Raw genomic sequence first — 22,365 nt, 5'->3', positions numbered from 1 at the left:
ACAAATATATAGGGAAAAACCCACAAATTAGATACTAGTGATTTGTTAATGACCAGTAGATTATTACTAAACTGCAAACACGTTTTTTAAATTCATACTACATGAATAGACAATTCCAGCAAACATCATTGGTCTGGAGGATGAATTTCATTAAAATTATAAAAACGAACATGAATTTTACACATCTACTAGCTATTGTTTTTTTCAGTATCTCATAAAAGAAATTAAGGGACTGATTTAGAGTTTGGCGGATGGGTATTTTCTCCATTAGCTTGAGGGAGTGCCCACCAGCAAATGTTGAGATGTCCACCAGCCTAATGGACATCTCTTGCATTCACAGGATCCATTGTCACGGTGGTTCCTGTAAATGCATATAAAGTTTGATGGATGGCTCAGTCAACATGATGGAGCCATGAAGCAAACTTTCAATGTTTTTTTATTTTCAAAACAAAAATCCCAAAGCGGTATTTTGTTTTTGAAAATAAAAAAAAAACCAAATTCCCCCTAGCCATGGGAGTTTTTTTTCCCATGGCGTGGGGGTCATTTTACCTTTTTCACTGATCCATACTGCCAGAGGCATTGAAAAGAACTTGCTGTAAGTTGTTTGCACTTCTAGGTCTGCTATTAAGCCTTACTAATTCGCCACCATGCTCCCAGTTTAATAAGTACATTTGTTTGAAAAGGTTTTTATGAACACTCCCCAGAGATAACTTAGATGTGCTTTAGCTACATAGCTCAAGCATTAAATATGTTAGAGTCTTCTACTCATAGAGCCCTGTCATAATGTTTAATAGGTTTGAACATCCATGGGCAAATTGTCTGTCGTGGTAAAGCAGAGTGCTCTACCTATAGCCTAGCAGAGTATTAATAATGCCTTTCTGACCCTTCTTCCACAGTCAATTGTATATAGTGCACAGCATGTTGCATTTAATCTAGGACCCAAGCAGCAGCCAATGTCATGATTTAAAGGTGGGTCTCACGTGGGCACGTATTTTTCAAATGTAGTGGTACTCTGGCTGCCTGGTTTTATATTTGTTGCATCGTTTTGATGGGCTTATTGAGTGGCTGTGAGGGGTGTGAATTATGATGCCATTGAACAAGCCTCTCCTGGTCTTGTCTCTTGTCTCCTGCACCCAGTGATTTGAGAAATGTTTCAACTTTGCGTAAAATAAGTGATTATTCGGAGTGAAAATGTTTCCTCAATTCGGCATCTTTAGGAATAAGTCTTCTAAACCTTACAAGTGCGAAAATATGTTTTATTATATTCATTTTGTGTGGACTTCATTTATTAAGACTACAAACTGTAAATATATCAAGAAACGCAAATGAAGAACACGAAGGGAATGTTAAATAATGAACATATATAATTTTGGATCATGCTTTAATAGATCGAAATACTTATTATTCAGTCACCTATCAAAAAATGTTACCATAACTACATGACAAATTCAACTCTTTCTACCATCCTTCAATAGCATATATATGTTTTCCTCATAAACACGCCAACCAAAGAGGAGAAAAAGTGTGATCTGCCATTCCTTAAATGAAATAAATATGTACGTACATATTAAGCTGCTTTTAAATTGGTCCAGGAAAACATTTATTGGCCTAAAGAGCAATATACTGCCACTGGCAAAATAAGTTCAAAGTAATTTTCTAATGTAACATAAATAAAATGCGTTACATAGTATGACTTTTTGTGTTTACCTTTAAAGACATTTTTAATATTCTTTACAACTGTTTAGTGTTGAATTTATTTGTGAAATTTTCATCAGAAAACTGTCTGTACAGTAAATAGTGACAAGAAAGCAATGTGTTGTGACACGCTGTGTTAAAAGTGAGTGGCTGCTGTCTAGTTGCGCATCTCGCTTGTCAGACTGTTGACTGAGGATATTTGATGATCCCTTCTGTTGAACATCACCGACTAGTGGAAGAGAGCCAGGGCGGCTCTTCCTCCGTTGTATGATATCACAAGAAGCCCATATTTTGCTTCAAGGACTACAATTATCATACATCATCCTAGCCTGAATGTTCAGTGCCAATACAAGTGTAAGTACCCAGTGAATCCACACAGAAACACCAGCACATGACTTTTGCCATTGCAACGAACTCCCAGCAATCGACTTAAGTAGTAAATACTGAAAACTTCAGCAACATGAACACTACCAACTGCTCAGGTGCCCATTACACTCAAATACATATGTACCCTTGCACAAACATTTTTAGGTAGAGCTTGGGCAGCACATGTGCTCCTCCGCGAGCCATGCTGTCTTGGAGTATGTACTTGAAGCCCCGCCCAATCTCCGCCTATATTTGTCATTGGCTTGAGTCATTGTCCTTCGTAAATGCTGGCTTCTGATTCATTATCAGGCTTGTTAGTCCCTCATTAGTACCACCTTGTCTTCATTTGTAACCTCCCATCAGGACTGGCCCTTTTACTTCGGTTGTAACACGGTACGTCTTCTTTAGCCTGTAAGTACTATTTTCGTTAATGAGTTTCTCTTACTACAGGAGGGTCTCTCATGCGCAGTTGTGACCACCGGCTTGTTTATTTTACTTGTAGCAAATGGGGAGCTCTTCAAGGGCTATGGGAGACCAAAAGGGGCAACTCAGCGATGTCTTCAAGCATTTGGAATGCAATAGGTCTCGCATTTGTGAGAGTTTAAGCTATTGACATTGTAAATGACAATGCCTTTTATTTATGTTTTAAAAACAAAAACATAAATAAAAGGCATTTTGTCATTTACAATGCCAATAGCTCAAACTCACGTAAATGCGAGACCAAAAGCTTACTGCAATTTGTCTTCAATACCCCCACAACTAATTTCCATCCCCACCTTCAAACTAAATAAATCCAGGTCACCAGACACAAAACCAGAGAGCTTCAACTTTATTTATTTAATCACTAATAACTCTCAGAGTACTTAAAACTCAGCCAAATGTAACAGAGTAACAAATGTAAGAGATTAGCAATGAGGATTTAGCCCAGGACAACAGAAAATGGCACCCCTGTTAATGTAAAGGAGTAGCTGTTCACTGTACAACCCACTGGATGGAAACTATCCTGACTCTCAACACAACAGACCAACAAATGATCTTCACTAAATCAAGAAAAGTGACAAGCACCACAGGTGCAGCTAATCCCCGATTTGTATCTGTCTGACAGACAAATGCTTGGAAACTGTGAACTTCCTCACATTTTTTAGATCTGACTCACTTATGGTCCTTATTAAAGTGGCTCTGATACTTCCGGTATGTGGGGTAACCACCATATTTCTGAGTTTGGTGGCTAACCCTGCACTCTAGCACTTTTCCCCAAATACAATTCCATATGTGAGACCAGCTCTAATTTGGGAGACAACGTTGGTAATACCAGTAAATGCAGATTTTGGTGTAGTAATCATGCTAGTCCCTGTTATTCCCCATTATAGAGAACACACTCGTAATTGGATGTTATTTATGACACCCAATACATTTTTGCACAGCAGAGTAAGATTTATCCATACACCAGCATAATTGTGTGAAGAATGCTGTCTTCTCCAGATACACCTTGCTGGGAGGAAGCCCTAGTTTCCATGTTGTTGAGGGCAGACAGAATATTTTTTCATGTCTGCGTCCCGGTCTAGGCATTTTCACCAGGGGCTCCTCCAGCCAACTTTCATCCTTCCATTGTAGCACTCAGCCTCCTTTAAACTCCCAGTCTCACACAAGAGGTCATGCAATTTATTGTCCAGCTCCTTGGCCTAAGGGTGCGGTGATTCAGGATGGAAAGCTAGAAAGGATTATGGGATATAAAAACACTCAATTCCTTTTAAGATGGTGGGGTATTGGGAAACATATCTCTATTTAAGAGCTGCATAGTCCACTGGCATTGTGAGCCAGAGAGGCATTCAGGCATTGCATAAGTTTACACTATGGCACCTCTCCAAATGTACTATTCTGTGGACTTGAGTTAGGGGGAAGTTCATGCAGAGATTCAGAGTAGCCGGAATTATGATTATCAGTCAATATCTCTGCACGGAATGTCAACTATTGCAAGTTAGACCCCTCAGAATAGGGAATAACTGTGCAGATGCCGAAAAACTGTTCAAAATTCGACACTATATTCTGAGGGATGGAATGCTCCCATTTACCACCTGCCTGGAGCAGGTGGAAAATGGAAGCACTGGCTTCCCTGTAGGATAGGAGTGGAGGGGGGGTTTCAGAAAGGAGAAGACAGAAGAGGAGAGAATCAGAGGGGAGAGGATTGGAGAGGAGAGGAGAGAAGAGGAGAGGAGGTGAGGGAAGGGGAGAGGAGAGGAGAGGAGAGAAGGGGAAGACATAGGAGGGGAGGGCAGGGAAGAAGTGAAGAGGAGAGGACAGGAGGGTAGAGGAGAGGAGGGAGAGGAGGGAGAGGAGATGGGAGGAGATGGGAGGAGAGGGAAGGGAAGAAGAGAAGAGGAGAAGAGAGGAGAAGAGAAGAGAGGAGACGAGAGGAGAGGGGAGAGGAGGGGAGGGGATGAAAGGCTGAGGTATTGATGTTACCCAAGAATCTCAACAGCCAGAGCTTCTATGACAAATCTTTCTTATTGGTTCACTTTTCTGACCCAGTGGCTCGCTTGTTGTGCTGTTGGCAGCTGCTTCAGTGCTAGAGGACTGCTTACCTTGACTTAAATGTGAAGAGAACAATGCCTCCATTGTCTAGCCTCCTTCGCAACATAGCTCCAAGCACTACATTGAATATCTGGGATCCTCTTATCCCTGTCTTAATCGTTCATTGCAGAGTGTTTGGGTGGAATGGTATGTTCTGTTCTATGCATTCGTAACCGCATGGTTGGTTCCTTCTTCATGAAAGGGTGGTCTATGTGTGGTCGCTCAAGTAAATATCAAATAAGCACTAATTCCTAATTTAACTCGTATGCAGCTTTTTCTGCATTTCAGCAGACATTGTAGAATACGTTTAGGTGCACTCTTTTTCCCATCACTGTTTTACTTGAGTTAACATTTGCACAATGAGATGTAGCAGTAAAAAGAAACTTTTGTAACTTTCAGGTAGAAAATTGAACATATGGAATCAATTAATCATGAGACCACTTTTAGAAACCAACAATAAATGTGCACCTATTAACATTATCAAGAAAGTGAGGAGCAATGTCAAGATTTTGGATACAGCGATGAAAGAGATTTGTGCTTAGAGAAGAATATAATAAACATATTGATGGGGAAACAGAAATTACAAGAAAAGTTGCCTCGCTGCTTCACCACCATAACTATTAACTTAAACTATTCCATTTTCTTTCATTCTCCCCAACGACTGAGCATTTAACTTTCTCCATATAGCACCAGAAATTGGAATGAATAACAATTTTTTTTACATAAAGTTTTGATTTTATCCTTTCTTTCTATTCTGAGCCCATTAGCCTATCTTCTCTTTGTTTCCTTCCTTTTTTATCCATCTTTTAAACTGACATAGATGTACATTAGTCATATGTTTTAGACAACATAACATTGCGTTTTGGACTTGCAGTTTTGTTTTATAGCTTTGTTAGAAGGGGCTAAACATGGCAGCATACAAAGAACTGTTCCAGGTTTGGCTAGGGTGTCAAGCATGATGATAAGGAATTATTCACATCTATGGTGATGTATTTATATTTTAATTTAGAAGTCTGGATCATCTCTCTTCACTCTAGCAGACTTCAGCATTTGTTTGTCAATCTAGTTCTAGGGTTGGGAAATAATATAAACTCAAACCAGCTCACTGTGCAACTATTGGAAGAAGAACAGTGACGGCGACACAAGGGGTTTGTAAATAAGCCCCTTGGTTTCTTAGCTGTAAAGTGCACACACATCCTCTAGGGTAAGAGTAGTGGGATATGAAAATCATAAATATATAAACAGTGGGTGAGTGTAAGGCAGCAGTCCTGCATACTGTGTTGATGTTCACCTATTTTGACATCGTCCTGCATAGAGTTTCAGCATCAGGCAGCATTTAGGGTGGGCTTGACATTGATTAGAAGCACAAAAGACGAAACCCCTGGCTCTTTCTGGCAGTGAGTGATGACTGTATCCCCCCCCCCCCCAGCAGACTGACAGTAGTGAATCCTCATGATTCCAGAGGATGTTTCGAAAGGACCACAATGCCTCGACTGTGTCACGCTGACTGAGTTTAGTTGAGTCAGTCCACACCAGCGGCACTGCTTTCTCCCTGATTGGCGTATTTCATGCTGCGTATGCATGCACAGTCAGCACGAGCTTGCTGAGATATGCGCATGTCTATGCTGGGGCAGTGACTATAAATAGGCCGGCCCAGTAGCTGGCTTGTAAATACTTAGCAAGCCAAAGATCCCAGCAAACTTTCCACAGCTAGCCAACTTATTTACATTGAGTCTGACTCTAATTACTGCTGGCCAGAGGTGCAGCTCACGCAAGCCACGGCAACCACTTTGGCGTGGGGAGGGGCGCCATCCTTCAAGGGGGTCCCCAACCCTTCAGGGGGTCCCTGTTTGGACCAAGGCCAATGCATATTTGTGAGACATGGGGGACTAGGAGGAATTCATCCCATTCTGCAGCGGGGCCCCATCATTTTGTGGTATTCCACTGATGCTGGCCTGAGAAGGAAAATTATATTAAGTTCTAAGGGGCCCCTCATCTCATTCTGCTCGGAGGAGGTGGGGGCATCTTTTTGTGTTATGCCACTGCTGCTGGCCTGACAAGTAATACTATATAAATACTGCAGGCCTGGATGTATGTCGTTACAACGCACACTTTTATAACGCATGCACTTTCAACGCATTTTTTACAACGCAACATCCACTACAACGCATTCCATTACATAGCATGACACTACAACGCATTTTTAAAAACTACCTTTACAACGCATTCCATTACATCGCATACTACCTTTACAACGCATACCATTACAACGCATAATATTAAATTGCATTTAAGGTAAGTGTTGGATAGTATAGGGGTAAAAATTGCTATTCTAACTCCAGGGGGTGCAACAGTAGGGTAAGTGTTGGATAGTATAGGGGTAAAAATTACTATTCTAACTCCAGGGGGTGCAACAGTAGGGTAAGTGTTGGATAGTATAGGGGTAAAAATTACTATTCTAACTCCAGGGGGTGCAACAGTAGGGTAAGTGTTGGATAGTATATGGGTAAAAATTACTATTCTAACTCCAGGGGGTGCAACAGTAGGGTAAGTGTTGGATAGTATAGGGGTAAAAATTACTATTCTAACTCCAGGGGGTGCAACAGTAGGGTAAGTGTTGGATAGTATAGGGGTAAAAATTGCTATTCTAACTCCAGGGGGTGCAACAGTAGGGTAAGTGTTGGATAGTATAGGGGTAAAAATTACTATTCTAACTCCAGGGGGTGCAACAGTAGGGTAAGTGTTGGATAGTATAGGGGTAAAAATTGCTATTCTAACTCCAGGGGGTGCAACAGTAGGGTAAGTGTTAGATAGTATAGGGGTAAAAATTACTATTCTAACTCCAGGGGGTGCAACAGTAGGGTAAGTGTTGGATAGTATAGGGGTAAAAATTACTATTCTAACTCCAGGGGGTGCAACAGTAGGGTAAGTGTTGGATAGTATAGGGGTAAAAATTACTATTCTAACTCCAGGGGGTGCAACAGTAGGGTAAGTGTTGGATAGTATAGGGGTAAAATTACTATTCTAACTCCAGGGGGTGCAACAGTAGGGTAAGTGTTGGATAGTATAGGGGTAAAAATTACTATTCTAACTCCAGGGGGTGCAACAGTAGGGTAAGTGTTGGATAGTGTAGTGTAATATTATGCGTTGTAATGGTATGCGTTGTAAAGGTAGTATGCGATGTAATGGAATGCGTTGTAAAGGTAGTTTTTAAAAATGCATTGTAGTGTCATGCTATGTAATGGAATGCGTTGTAGTGGATGTTGCGTTGTAAAAAATGCATTGTAAGTGTAGTGCGTTGTAAAAGTTGCGTTGTAAAGGTTGTTCCCCTGCAGGCCTTATTCCGCATTCATTATGCACAAAGTGTGAAAATGAGTGCAATGGTTTTTGTGCCCAGCTTTGCCCTTTGCACCTTTTACCGGATGAGACATAAATACACTCACTCAGCATTATTGAGCATGCACTTTCACCTGTGTCCAATATAAAAGAAACTGCACAGGCACAACTGTGCAGTATTATTATTATTATTTAACATCTGTAAAGCGCATAGCTACCCTGAGGCATCCCAGCGCTAGCAGATAGACAGAGGATGGGGGTTCAATTTAAAAAGCGTATTGCTGGAATAGCCAGGACTTGAGAAGTTTCCAGAAGGGAAGATGACGAGATTCAGCACTAGGTGTAGGGGCATTGTGTTCCAGAGCCTGGTAACATTGTATGAAAATGACCGGCCCCCGCTCCTTACCCTTCTAATTTTAGGTATGACTGCAAGATGGAGAGTAGTCGTAAGTAGGCATTTTCCAGGGCGGTAGGAGGTAATGAGAGGCCTATTGATAGCCATGCCGTTTCCCCCATAGGCCCTAATGTGCTATGCACAGAGCCTTATATTTAACTCTTTCGGAGACAGGTAGCCAGTGAAGCATCTTCAGGGCAGGTTTGGCCAACTTATTTTTTGGCAGCAGCACAGTTCTGTGCGAATAGGAGCTTCCTAAAAGTTGCTTTGGGTGCTCCTAAGTAAAGGGAGTTTCCACAGTCAAATCGTGATAGGACCTAGGCCTGTATCAGGGTCCTCCTTGTTCTCATCGGAAGGAGGGAGAGTAACTTGCAGAGTAGTCTGATAGCGCAGAAACAGGCCCCTGTTACTCTTACTGCTTTGTCTTCAAACCTAAGAGGGCTGTCAAGCCAGATGCCCAGACTTTTTATCTAGGTCTTCGGAGTTGGGGCAGGGCCCAAGCAATTGGGCCGAATCTGTTTGAGATCTTGAGGTGTTGCCCAAGCACATTAGCTCTGTTTTTTACAATTTAGCTTGAGGCAAGAGTGTTCCATCCATGAGGCCACTTCCTGTAGACAGGTTTCAAAGTCAGAGGGGGAGTTTCTTGGGCGTGTCATCTGCATAAGTGACAATTTTTATTCCATATGGCAAGATGATATCTGCCAGTGGCTGCATATATACATTAAATAATGTGGGACTCAGGAAGGGTCCCTGTAGGACTCCATAGCTGATTGCTAGGGTTCTAGAAGACAATTCCCCTGAGTAGACCTGAAAAGTTCTACTATCTAGGTAGGATTGGATCCAGGTGATTGCCTCACCTGAGACACCTCTCCTCCTGAGTCTCTCTAATAGAGTGTTGAAATTAACTGTATCGAAGGCTGAACTCAGGTCTAGGAGGATGATGGCCACTGCCCCTCCTTGGTCAAGGATCAGCTTAGATTCCTCTACCACTGCGAGCAGAGTATTTTCAGTTCCATGTTGAGGTCGGAAGCCTGTTTGGGTGGGATGCAAAAGGGCGTGGGTTGCCAGAAAGTCTGAAAGGATCGAGTTCACATGCTTTTCCAGGGCCTGGAAGCAGGGATATGGGCCGATAACTACCCAGGTCATCAGGGTCCAAGCTAGGTTTCTTCAGCAAAGCCCTCACCATGGCAAGTTTCCATGGTGCAGGGACTAAACCAGTAGCAATAGACCAGTTTATTATTTCTAGCATGTGGGGAAGTATCACTTTTCATACCTTGCATAGAGTGTGGGGAGGAGCTGGATCTAGGGGGTAGCCTGATTTTATTTGAGAAAGGATTTCCAAAAGCCTAGCCAGATTCAGAGGGGGAAATTCTTTAAGAACAGGATCTAGGCAAAGAGGTGGCTTATCCATTAAGAGGAGATCACTGGGGTGGGGAGAACTAGGGAACGCAGTATATATGTTTTTGATTTTTCCTAGGAAGCAGTCTGCTAGTTCGTTACACTGCTCTGGGGAGGCCTCAAGACGAGATTCTGATCTGGAAGTTCTAGGAGGTCCTGCGCGATGCAGAAAATTTACCTGGGGGTGTTAGCCGCCTATTTAATTATCTCTTCGTAGTACACTGCCTGGGCAATTTTTATTTCCTTTTGATAGTGTTTTATGGATTCTCTATATTTCTGTTTACGCAGAACGATTAAAGATGCATTTTTATTAATTAATAAGTGGTACATAAATTAATTACTTGCCTTTGCAGGCACTACCAAGGCATACATATTTTCAGCTTCAAGACTCTCTTCCAGTGCATCTCTTCCTGTCATCAAAGACTTACGTGAGTTTTTAGGGTATGCTACCAGGGGGAAGAACCCAGGGCTGGCTTTAGGGCTGGTAGTGCCCGGAGCGACAATCTTTGTTAACCCCCCTCCCATGACTTCATTCGGCATGGATTCCCTCACTAGCACCCTTCAACATTGTCCCTCATCTCAGCATAGCTCCTCTCTCACTCACTTGTATTTCATTTGTTTTGTTTTATATTCATAAGAACATCAATGAAATTCATCAACAAATTATTATTTACTTAATTAAATTGAACTGACCTGATTTTCTTTATTGGCGATTGTTTCTCTTGTGCTGTGGCCAAGTGCCCAGAGTAATATATAGGGAAAAACATAATGTTCCAATTTGTTGAGAACCAAGTCATGAAAAAGGGGCAATAAAAGTTCTTGTAAGTGATTTTCACTATTTGTGTGGTTCCAACCCAAGACGATGAAACAGACAAAATAATGAGAAATCCCCAGACGATCTTAAGGAACGTAGCAGCACACGACTGACACCTGGTCTTTTCTTGATTTTCCTGGCTGTTCTCTGTATTTGCTTGTGTCCCATCTCCTCCTATAAAGAAATAAGAAATGTTGATATTAGTGCAAAGTTTGAGGATAGTTTTGAACTTAGTGAAGAAACAATGTGTTATATTTTCTGCTTAAACATTGTTCGGTACTCCAAAACAGTGTGTTTGTGCATGAAAAATATGAAAACATCTTGTATGGACATGCTTAGCTCATCTGATCCTCAGTAATGAGCAATTTGAAATTTCAATACATAGGAAAATTGGGCCACTAACTAATTTGGAATGGTATGCTCGCCACACGTCTCAAAGAGCTAGGTTTATGACAGATATACCGGTTAAGCACTGACAACATCAATTTAGGTTCATTTTATTCAAAGTTCGCTTAGATGAACGTCTTGAACATTTGGCATGGATAATGGACTCATGGAGCTACGTTAGACACCCTATTACTAATGTCCCTATGATATTGTTAGGCACTAAGTAACTAACATACTCAAATATATATTTTTTTCCCATCTGACTCACTTCCATCTTTTTTCAGCACAGCCTTTCTTATTTTTAAGGGGAGGGGTCCACACAGCCCTGGGTACACCATTCCTGGGGCCTAAAATTATTAAGGGGAGGGGGGCATGCAGCTCCCTCCCTGACCCATTGGGGACCTGAGGACCACATCAACTGGGGCCTTTTTTATATGAGGAGGGGGAATGTGGCTCCCCTCCCAGCCCTCTTATGGCCCTGGAGACCCCATTCCCCAGGTACAAAACAGACATTTAGAGGGGAGGGGGCACATGGCCCCACTCCTTGAGCCTATTCAAACGAGGGGGGGTCCCTAATGCTTGGATGGGTAGACAGGGGAAATAGGGAACAACGAAGGCCTTCAAAGAAAGAACAGAACCCACTGTTTACACTAAATCTGATTTCATTAGGCCCAGAATTGGGTCACATTTATTTATTCCAGCTATCCTAACACCCCTAACAGAACTAGATGGAACAAAAAACGGGTTGTCACGTTTTCTGATACCACTGACTCAGATAGCGAGGAACCCACTAACTATAATCCCAACTATAACCCGGTGTACCAACCCAGACAAGAAAACTACGACAATACCACTCCGTCGAATCATTTTTTAGGGAATCGCAGAGGCAATTTTCGTCCCAGGAACCGGAACTCCAGACAGAGGGGTTTCCGTCAGGATCCAAGTCAACCTCAGATGTACATCCAAACGAGGCAACAACAATATTAGAAAACATAAACAACATCCCTGTGTTTAACCTGTCATGCAAAACCATTAATCCTGAGACGTCCAAACTGCTGTCTAGAGGACTGTCCTTTGTTCCATCTACTAATTTCAATAAATTTGAATTTATCAAGGACCTTCACTCTTTCTTCCGAAAAATAAGACTAAAAAAATGTTTTCAGACCAGGCCCACCATTGATAATAATGACAACTTATCCGGACTTAGACCCCCCTCTGAATTTACTCCATCCTTGGACTCCTTGGGACCCGAAGTCCATATCTTTGAGAAGGCAGTGCTTACTAAAATCCAACAAACTTTAAAATTTGTTCCTCAACCGCTTCCCAATCTCTTTAAAGAAGAGAATGACGCTCTCAGCAACCTTAGAGCTGATAAACAACTTACCATCAAACCATGTGACAAGGGTGGGGGTATTGTCATTTTTGACACTCCCACCTATATTGATAAAATGAACACTCTTTTATCAGTCGCCAAACATTACAAGCACATTGCCATCAACCCTGAACCGGCCCTGAAACACCGTATCTTGACGATTGTTCGTAACGCTGTTGAAGATGGGTACTTGTGTACCAATGAAGCCGAGTTCCTTACCCCCACCTATACCCGGTTACCTATCATCTACGGGGTACCCAAGACCCACAAAAATGTGTCTGATCCCCCCCTCAGACCCATTGTCTCGACCATTGGGGAGGCTACGGAGCCCCTGTCTAAATATGTTGACCAGTTTTTAAAACCGTTGGTGGCTAATCTTGAATCCTTTGTAAAGGACACAGGCCATTTCATCGCTAAGATTGAGAATTTGGATTACCACAGTGACAGAGAAATCTTGGTCACCATGGATGTCGAGTCCTTATATACGAATATCCCCCAAGAAGGAGCCCTATCAGCTATCCAAGAAATCCTAGACTCAGAACCTGACATTACCAACGCCCCCCTCATTCTCCAATTTCTGAAAATAATACTGGGTGAAAACTACTTTGAATTTAACAACGAATTCTACCAACAAACCCAGGGAGTCAGCATGGGGGCAGCCTGTGCCCCTAGTGTGGCTTGCCTTTATATGGGGATTTTTGAAAGGACTAACATCTACAACGAGATCGCCCCTTTTTTTGAGAATGTATATGCCTGGTCCCGCTTCATAGATGATATTTTTTTCATCTGGAAGGGTGACCAGACTTCCCTTGATGAGTTTGTCCAATGGGTCAACCTAGCTGATGAAAACTTGAAATTTACGGTGCATTCCAGCAATAAAAGGATTGAATTCCTTGATGTATGGGTTGAACACAAAGACAACCTTCTATTTGTCTCCCTATACACCAAGCCCACCGCCAGGAACACACTGCTCCAATTTGACAGCTACCATCCCCGCTGCCAAAGGGAGGGTATCCCTTTCAGCCAATTTCTCAAGCTTCGAAGAAACTGTACTGAAACTAAGGATTTCCTATATCAGGCTGACATCCTGAAAACCAAGCTTCTGAATAGGGGTTATCCCCCCAGACTGATTAAGAACTCTTTCAAGAGAGCCAGGTATTATAATCGCGATACCATATTCCAACGAAAACATGACAAAGTCTCTGACCGACTGGTTGGCGTCACTCGGCACTCTAACATTAATCACAAAATCCGCCAGGTTATCAATTCCCTTTGGTACCTTCTTAACATGGACGATAATAATGACCGATTGCCCAAACCCCTGTTTGCGTTCAGAAGGAACAAAAACCTTAGGAATCATCTTGTCCGTGGCAAACTACCAGAATCCTCTCCCTCCTTCCGCCAAATGTCCATTACTGGCCTACCCCCCATCACATGCAACCATCGTTGTGGATCCTGTCAAGCATGCCCCAACGCTTTGGTTAAACAAAATCACATCATCAATAAACGAACCATCAAACTGACGGAAATGACCAATTGTCGAACCACTAATGTGGTTTACGCAATTCTTTGCCCTTGCGACCTGACCTATATTGGTGAAACTGGCAGGGAATGCCGTCTGAGGATTGGTGAACACAAATCCAACATTCGTCTAAAAAAATCAGGGGCCCCCCTTGTTTCCCACTGGACCAGCCTTGCCCACTCAGAACAAGACCTCAAATGGACTGTCCTGGAAAAAATACACACTCCTGTGGGCAAGGACCCCATGACCTTGAGAAAAAAGAGGGAAGTATTTTGGATTTACTACTTGAACTCTGTAGCCCAGGGTCTCAATGAGACCTGCCCTTGGGAAAACGCCATAACATGAACTAGTTCTCTATGATTCACCTATTTGTCCCGCTGTTGGGCCCTGTTTTACCCTATGATTACCTACTTCTCCCCTGACTGTTATCTAGGAAGACATTTCCATTGATATTGACTTTCCCCTTACCTGTGTTCGATTTCTTGTATTCTCCTCTTTACAGTACCACTTGGAATTTTTTCCTTTGAATACTGTAATTTCATATAGTCTTTTCCAATTTCATTTTTGAGCATAAGACTGATGGCTCATTTTCGGCTACATTCTATATTTGGCATTGTACTACGTCTTAGCGCGTTTTTTGTGCTCATCCCCGCCTGCTCCATTTATTTCCTTTGTTTATTTTTTATTCGTCACTTTAGCATTCTCGACTACGGTTCCGTTTGTTTCTTACTCCTCCTTATCTGTCCCGTTACAATATGGCTGCCAAAATTGATCGGCCCTTCTAAAACTGGTCCCTTCTTTGTTTTCATACCCTTCCCATTCACGCGAGAACTCTCATCTCTAGTTTTTGGAATCAGTCAGACCGTATTTAAATCCCGGCAGACCGAGCTCGGATCTCCTTCCTTATCGGAATCGATCTTTGTTGCCACTTCCATGCCGGATTGGCGAGTTTGTTAACGGTAGGAATCTCCTTGCCTTTTATTTGTTTATTGCTTGCTGATTGGGCCCGCAGCCCCTGGTTGCACTTTCTTGTACTCCCAGATCCTCGTCTCCTCTACCTCTTATGCCATGCATATGTCCGTATTCTATCGCTACGCCTCTGGTCCCCGTACCCCCATCCCACGTCATTGGGGTTTCATCTAGCACACCGATGCGGCCTGGGATGTCTTTACACTGACCCCTGTGCTTATCAGTAATATATATCCCCTGTATCAGACCTTTTATGTTTCTTTTCTCCCTTAGACCCCTCATCGAACGGGCGAACTTGCGACTAGCCTTATCCTCTCTTCTATGGTTGCGTTTGTGAGAAATTGTTTTGCGGTGTTTCCCCCCACTTACTGCCTCGTCTGAAGGCCTGCTATACGCTGGGTAAGCGTTCTGTTATCTAGTTATCGTCTTATGTTCTACATTACTTGAAACATATTTTAGTGGACCTTTCCGCGTACCCTTGGTCTTCTCCTTACAGAAAAATCTTTTGTGTTTTTTCTTGATAGTTTGGGATACCCGTATTTGTCATACCCGGGGGGCTTTCATCCTTGACGACCCCTATAACCTCTGCCCAGTATCTGCCTATGTACCCCAGACCACTATTGATTGGACCTTATTCTGGGTAAGCAACGTCAACTCCGTATACTTCTATTTCATCTTTATGTCTGTTTGCAGGCATTTAGGGTACCTAGGTTATTTATTTATTTTTTATGGATTTCAAGGGTAGTTTATTCCTGTGTATCCCCGTTGTCTTCTCCCTCCATAGATCTGATTTGTCCTCTGATGTACATCCTTAAACTCCTCTATACCCTACAGAAGACCTGAGTTGTAAATGGCATCCTCGATATAAAGGTACGGTGTTTCCTCCAATGTTTCTACTCTTTATCTTCGTCTTTCTACATATTCACCTTTTCTATTCGTATGATTCATTTTTGTTTTATCTCTTGGTGATTGGCGAACCACATTTGCACTCCTTTGGACTCTATATCCTCTACTTCACGTGTGTGTATCTGCTTCCTTGTTTAAACCTTGATTACTTTAGTCTTGACTCCATTTTTCTGGGTGCACCTCGATTTCATCCATCTCTAAGCTCTCCACCAGTTCTGGCCTTATATGTCATCCTCTTATATATCATTCTGACCTTGGGATTTTTTGACTCGATATAGAGATTATTACCCCTTTATCCTTTTGTTATCCCCCCAATATGCTAATACTTTTCAGCAAACTATGAAGTAGACACCTTAATGTAATTGTATACTGACTAAAATGTTTTTGTCTAAATGGTATTAATATTGATTTGTTGATTTGTTGTCTTTTGTTTTTCCTATGACCTGGCAATAGGCTCCTTCTGTGTTGTCCCACACGCCTTACATCTTCGTTGCCCTGATGAAGGTGTAGTTCACACCGAAATGTGCGTTGGCCTCTGCTCCCTCGTGCTCGCTGAGAGAATTTATTTACCCCTACGAATTGGGAATGCACGAGCCTACCTGAATTGTTACCCCTTTTTTGTTGAAGTTCTATATCGCTGATGCGATTTTTAACTTTATTGGCAAATCTAAATGTATATTGTGTGTATTTGTACCAGTTTTGGTCTATATATGAACGTGTCGTCTGAATGAGTGTACGTCTGTTTGTCTTTATGTGTGGGACCTCTATGTATAGATAAAATATTCTGTATGTTATATGACTTATCCTTTATGTAAAAATTATCATTTTTGAATACTGTTATTGAAATAAAGTATGTTCTTTTTTTATCTCTTTTGTTTTTCCTATCATTCTGAGTCTATTTCTGCCCACTCCTTGAGCCACTAAGGGCCCTGGGGACCCCATCGCTTGGGCAATCTTTTTTTTTTTTTAAAGGAGGAGGGCACGCAGCTCCCCTCCCCAACACTATAATGGCCCCAGGGACCCATCCCATGAGGCCTTATGTTCTCCGGAATGGGTGCCCCAGATGCTCAGCCTGGGCACGCACTAAACAGTACATTGCGGGTGCGGATATAGCCCCAGTGCCCCCACCAGCTCCCCGCACTGCCAATGGCAGTGTGCTGCTGGGTGTCAGGGAGCGAAGGCAGGGTGAGTCTAGAGGAAACACTCAGCAATGTAACAGGGTAAGCTAGATACCAGGCTACTCAAAGTATAACTGTGATCACAGGATTGCAAAGGACAGAGGACAGACACTAATAATGTTTGATCAAAGTGTACTGGTATATAAAAAGAGGTCTCTTGGTAGCTTTGAGAAAAACCTTTGGACTGGCACCAGCAGATTGCTGTTAACAATAGTCCTACAGCAAAGTAATCGTTGGGCCTACTGTTAAATAGACTATTGTACTCAGTGCGAGGTGGACCAAGACTGACAACAACACTGAGGCAGGTAAGACTCCAAAGGACCTGGGTGCAATTACAGAAGTTCTTCCTTTACCTGACCAGAACAGAGACCAAGCCAGAGGGCACACTGTAAATGGAAATGAAGTGCAACAGACAGAAAACCAAAGTGGAAGGAATAACGAGACAACACAATGAGGAGACAGGGAGAAAGCCTAAACAAGGATTTATGAACAGGGCTTCAGAAATCAAGAACAGGAATACAGAAATCAAGAGCAGGCTGTACCCAACTGGCACTGGGACAAGTAATACCCTGCAGGAACATGGAACTGGAACTAGGATTCAGAACAAGGAACTCAAGGATGTTTCCAACAGATACTGGAGCAGGTAATGTCCTGTCAGTACATGGAATAAACATTAAAGTTAAGCAATTTCCCTCTGGAGACTTAATATTGCACACTACAGAATGCGTTAAAGCAATCATTCAATTACACACTACTTACAACCAGCGCACTGTTATCATCCCTAGTCAAATTTATTTGGTACCACAGAAGTATCAGATTAGAAAGAGCTTTAATATCACATATAAAAATAAATATAACTCTACATGACCTGAGGGTTACATACCATCACTCATCTTAGTTTATGAATTTAACAATGATATCTATCATATTTTAAAAACACCAGCAAATTACAGCGCAGATACTCAAAAATATTTATTTGAAAAAATCATGCAAGTTTGTCTTAAAAGAAACACACGAATGAATAGTGTATGATTGAATGTTTGATTTCATGCATTCTGTATTGTGCAATATTAAGGGCCTTATTACCACTACAACGGTCCAAGTCGCGGTGGCAGTCCGTGGACAGCCAGAGTGGCAGTCCACGTTCCCTATAATGATTTGGGCTGTTGGACTGCCACAGGACGGCAGCACTCGTTTAGGATCTGTGATCCTACGGTGGTTGCGCAGCATATTACAAGTTTCTTCACAGCCACAGTTTTCCGTGAAAAGTGTGGTGGTGAGGAAACTAAGGAGGCCCTACAGGGCCAACTGTTGCCTAGGGGCATGGGGGTGCATGCAGATGCACCTCCTGGTCCTGCATGGCATGTACTGCACAGATATGAGCCTTTGAAAGGCACTGCCATGGGACCGCCAAAGCACTGCCCACCAGACCATGAATGAACTCATAATCTGCCAGACGGTGTGAGGTCCTGTTTGGCAGTGTAGCAACAGGGCTGTGGCGTGGCAGCCCGCAGCTACACCTCCAATCTCGTAATAAGGCCTTAAGTCTACAAAGGAAATTGTTTGACTTTACAGTTTGTTAAGGTATTCTGTCGCTTTGGCTGTAGGACCCCTCTCCTTTTGCTCTAATTTAAAGACGCAACCCTTGGGTTGGAGAGTCTCTCTTCCCTGGCCGATGATCCCTCCACGGCTGACTTGGCCTTTGATCAATGGCTTACCAACTCTCTTGATTCCATCTTGCCAAAAAAGAGAGTTGCTAAGAGTAGGAGCAGAACGGGTTCGGCCCCTTGGTACACCGCTGAACTTCGCACCCTTAGGAGATGCTGTAAGAAGCTGGAGAGGACATGGAGAAGGGACTGGGAGGCGGCCAGTCGAGAGAACTATCGGGTAGCCATGAGGTCATATAAGAAAGGGACCAAGGAGCCGGTTAATGGTCCAGTGTCCATGCTCCCAAAAGTTATATTACCACAAACAAAGGTTGGACACTTTTTCCTTTTTATCTGTATGACACTGGCATGTTGTGCACACGATTGTGGCACACTACGTTGCATTAAGCTAGTCTAATGCACGTCCTTTGTAACTATTTTTTCTTCTGTTTCTGTGTCCTAGGTCATGTTCAGGAGCAGTACAATTGGCCCGCCCTGACATATATTGTGGGTATTTATTCATATATTTTTATATTCACGTACACACTCACGTGCATTTCACTATTCTTTGCACTTCTTTGGTCCTGATGAAGCGCCAACGACTCTAGCAGCGACAGAGGCGCGAAACATGTTGACCGTTTTAATGACACCGAGGCACAATGTGTCCTTGGGGACCATACTCAAAATGAGAGTTTTTTGTTGACAGGAGGGTAACTAAACCAACATAACCCCCAGTCATTTTTAATTCACATTGCACACTTTGTACTTACCCTCTTTAGAACCCACACCCCACACACCCTCATACACCATCCGGCATGCCTCAAAAAGATCTCCGAGAAAGTGACCCTTCGGGGGCCCGTTGGGAATTGCAGCGCCGGCCCGACGAGGAGCATAGCCCGATGATGAAGCATGACATCCTTCGGGGTGTGTGAGGGCAACAAGAGGCAATATATGTGCTTTCCCCCTTGTGGTGGGTCTGCCTAACCCAGGACCTCCCCTCTTTTCTTTTTGTCTTTTTTATAAGACATATGGGTCAACCTCTGGACCCTATCCTTGGAACAGTGTCCAACCTTTGTTTGTGGTAATATAACTTTTGGGAGCATGGACACTGGACCATTAACCGGCTCCTTGGTCCCCCCCCCCCCTCTTTTTTGATGGAATATTTGCACGGCAGTTCTGCCGAGGGACCGTTTATCTTTTCTTTCCCTTCTGTTTTCCATTTCCTTTCATATACGAGACCTACATATTCTCAAGATGGGGTGCTCCAAGGCTCATACTCGAGTGATACTTCCTCCCCGCAATGTGGCTGTTCACTACCCACCCATCTCCTTTGCTACAACATACAATATGAAGTAACTGCACTATCCCTGACAAATGAGTGGTATGGGCTATTCTCCTTGTGTTTTCATCACTAGTCATTATTATTATGCCTCTTGTGATTTATGTTTAGAGTCTAGTAGACGCTGTCATTAGGAGGATTTTACCTACCACGATTGTGACAAGACCGCTTCACCCTGGCGTTGACCGGTACACGTTTCATGAGCTTTGTTTTGACTGTATACAGAGTGCCAGTAATAATTAGCCTCCATTCGGGACGCCCATGCTCAGGGGATCACTAGTCCCGGTCTGCGCATGCACAGTAAGGGCGCAGCTGCACGCATGCGCTTCTTCAATTTACAGCTAGGCACGCCCCGGAAGGAGGATTTACCTGGGAACCTACGAGTTTAAAAACCTCCGTCCCGCTGCCTCCAATGCATCACTGGCTTGGCGGTCGGACGCGTAGGTTCAAGAGTGCAGGCACCTGTCATCTACAGTGAGTACCCGATAATGATAGGGGGTCAGGTCACGCAACCGATGGCACTGGATGTGATGGTTGCACCTCGTGTCCATTTGTGCTTATTCTTTCATTATGCCTCTGTCCTAGCAACCCGATACGGTGAGGGCGACTTAACGCCAACAGCCATTGAAGTGAGCCCTGTTCTTTGGGAGGTAAGAATACCTCAAGGGAGGATGGTTATGTATGTCTAGTTAGACTTGTTTAGGGTCTCATGAAGTGGAGATGCCCCGCTAACAATGGAACGTATATTATTACGAACAGGGAGTGTCTCCGCTCGTCATATAAAGGCATTTCCTTATAATTTTGACACGCCACGATACACCTGCCTGGGTATCCTCCTTATCTTGAGCAAAAACAGATGAGGGAGTTGTGTTTCCCCACTTGGTCCCGCCTTTTTCCTTTTTATCTGTATGACACTGGCATGTTGTGCACACGATTGTGGCACACTACGTTGCATTAAGCTAGTCTAATGCACGTCCTTTGTAACTATTTTTTCTTCTGTTTCTGTGTCCTAGGTCATGTTCAGGAGCAGTACAATTGGCCCGCCCTGACATATATTGTGGGTATTTATTCATATATTTTTATATTCACGTACACACTCACGTGCATTTCACTATTCTTTGCACTTCTTTGGTCCTGATGAAGCGCCAACGACTCTAGCAGCGACAGAGGCGCGAAACATGTTGACCGTTTTAATGACACCGAGGCACAATGTGTCCTTGGGGACCATACTCAAAATGAGAGTTTTTTGTTGACAGGAGGGTAACTAAACCAACATAACCCCCAGTCATTTTTAATTCACATTGCACACTTTGTACTTACCCTCTTTAGAACCCACACCCCACACACCCTCATACACCATCCGGCATGCCTCAAAAAGATCTCCGAGAAAGTGACCCTTCGGGGGCCCGTTGGGAATTGCAGCGCCGGCCCGACGAGGAGCATAGCCCGATGATGAAGCATGACATCCTTCGGGGTGTGTGAGGGCAACAAGAGGCAATATATGTGCTTTCCCCCTTGTGGTGGGTCTGCCTAACCCAGGACCTCCCCTCTTTTCTTTTTGTCTTTTTTATAAGACATATGGGTCAACCTCTGGACCCTATCCTTGGAACAGTGTCCAACCTTTGTTTGTGGTAATATAACTTTTGGGAGCATGGACACTGGACCATTAACCGGCTCCTTGGTCCCCCCCCCCCCTCTTTTTTGATGGAATATTTGCACGGCAGTTCTGCCGAGGGACCGTTTATCTTTTCTTTCCCTTCTGTTTTCCATTTCCTTTCATATACGAGACCTACATATTCTCAAGATGGGGTGCTCCAAGGCTCATACTCGAGTGATACTTCCTCCCCGCAATGTGGCTGTTCACTACCCACCCATCTCCTTTGCTACAACATACAATATGAAGTAACTGCACTATCCCTGACAAATGAGTGGTATGGGCTATTCTCCTTGTGTTTTCATCACTAGTCATTATTATTATGCCTCTTGTGATTTATGTTTAGAGTCTAGTAGACGCTGTCATTAGGAGGATTTTACCTACCACGATTGTGACAAGACCGCTTCACCCTGGCGTTGACCGGTACACGTTTCATGAGCTTTGTTTTGACTGTATACAGAGTGCCAGTAATAATTAGCCTCCATTCGGGACGCCCATGCTCAGGGGATCACTAGTCCCGGTCTGCGCATGCACAGTAAGGGCGCAGCTGCACGCATGCGCTTCTTCAATTTACAGCTAGGCACGCCCCGGAAGGAGGATTTACCTGGGAACCTACGAGTTTAAAAACCTCCGTCCCGCTGCCTCCAATGCATCACTGGCTTGGCGGTCGGACGCGTAGGTTCAAGAGTGCAGGCACCTGTCATCTACAGTGAGTACCCGATAATGATAGGGGGTCAGGTCACGCAACCGATGGCACTGGATGTGATGGTTGCACCTCGTGTCCATTTGTGCTTATTCTTTCATTATGCCTCTGTCCT

The 22,365-nt window shown here is 43.4% G+C and overlaps 1 protein-coding gene across 2 annotated transcripts in view; it reads right to left on the bottom strand.

The window, feature by feature from the left end:
- The window catches only part of SLC35F4 (solute carrier family 35 member F4), a 527,883-nt gene that overhangs the window by 165,162 nt on the left and 340,356 nt on the right, over positions 1–22,365 (bottom strand). For both annotated transcript variants that reach the window (XM_085626142.1, XM_085626141.1), the window contains one exon: positions 10,454–10,748. In XM_085626142.1, the coding sequence (XP_085482268.1) occupies positions 10,454–10,748 (295 nt within the window). The remainder of the gene's footprint in view (positions 1–10,453; positions 10,749–22,365) is intronic.

The sequence above is a fragment of the Triturus cristatus genome, chromosome 9 (assembly GCF_964204655.1).
Source record: "Triturus cristatus chromosome 9, aTriCri1.1, whole genome shotgun sequence".
Classification (NCBI taxonomy): Eukaryota; Metazoa; Chordata; class Amphibia; order Caudata; family Salamandridae; genus Triturus; species Triturus cristatus.
The sequence above is the reverse complement of the archived record's forward strand: the minus strand, read 5'-3'. Positions and strand labels throughout refer to the sequence as shown.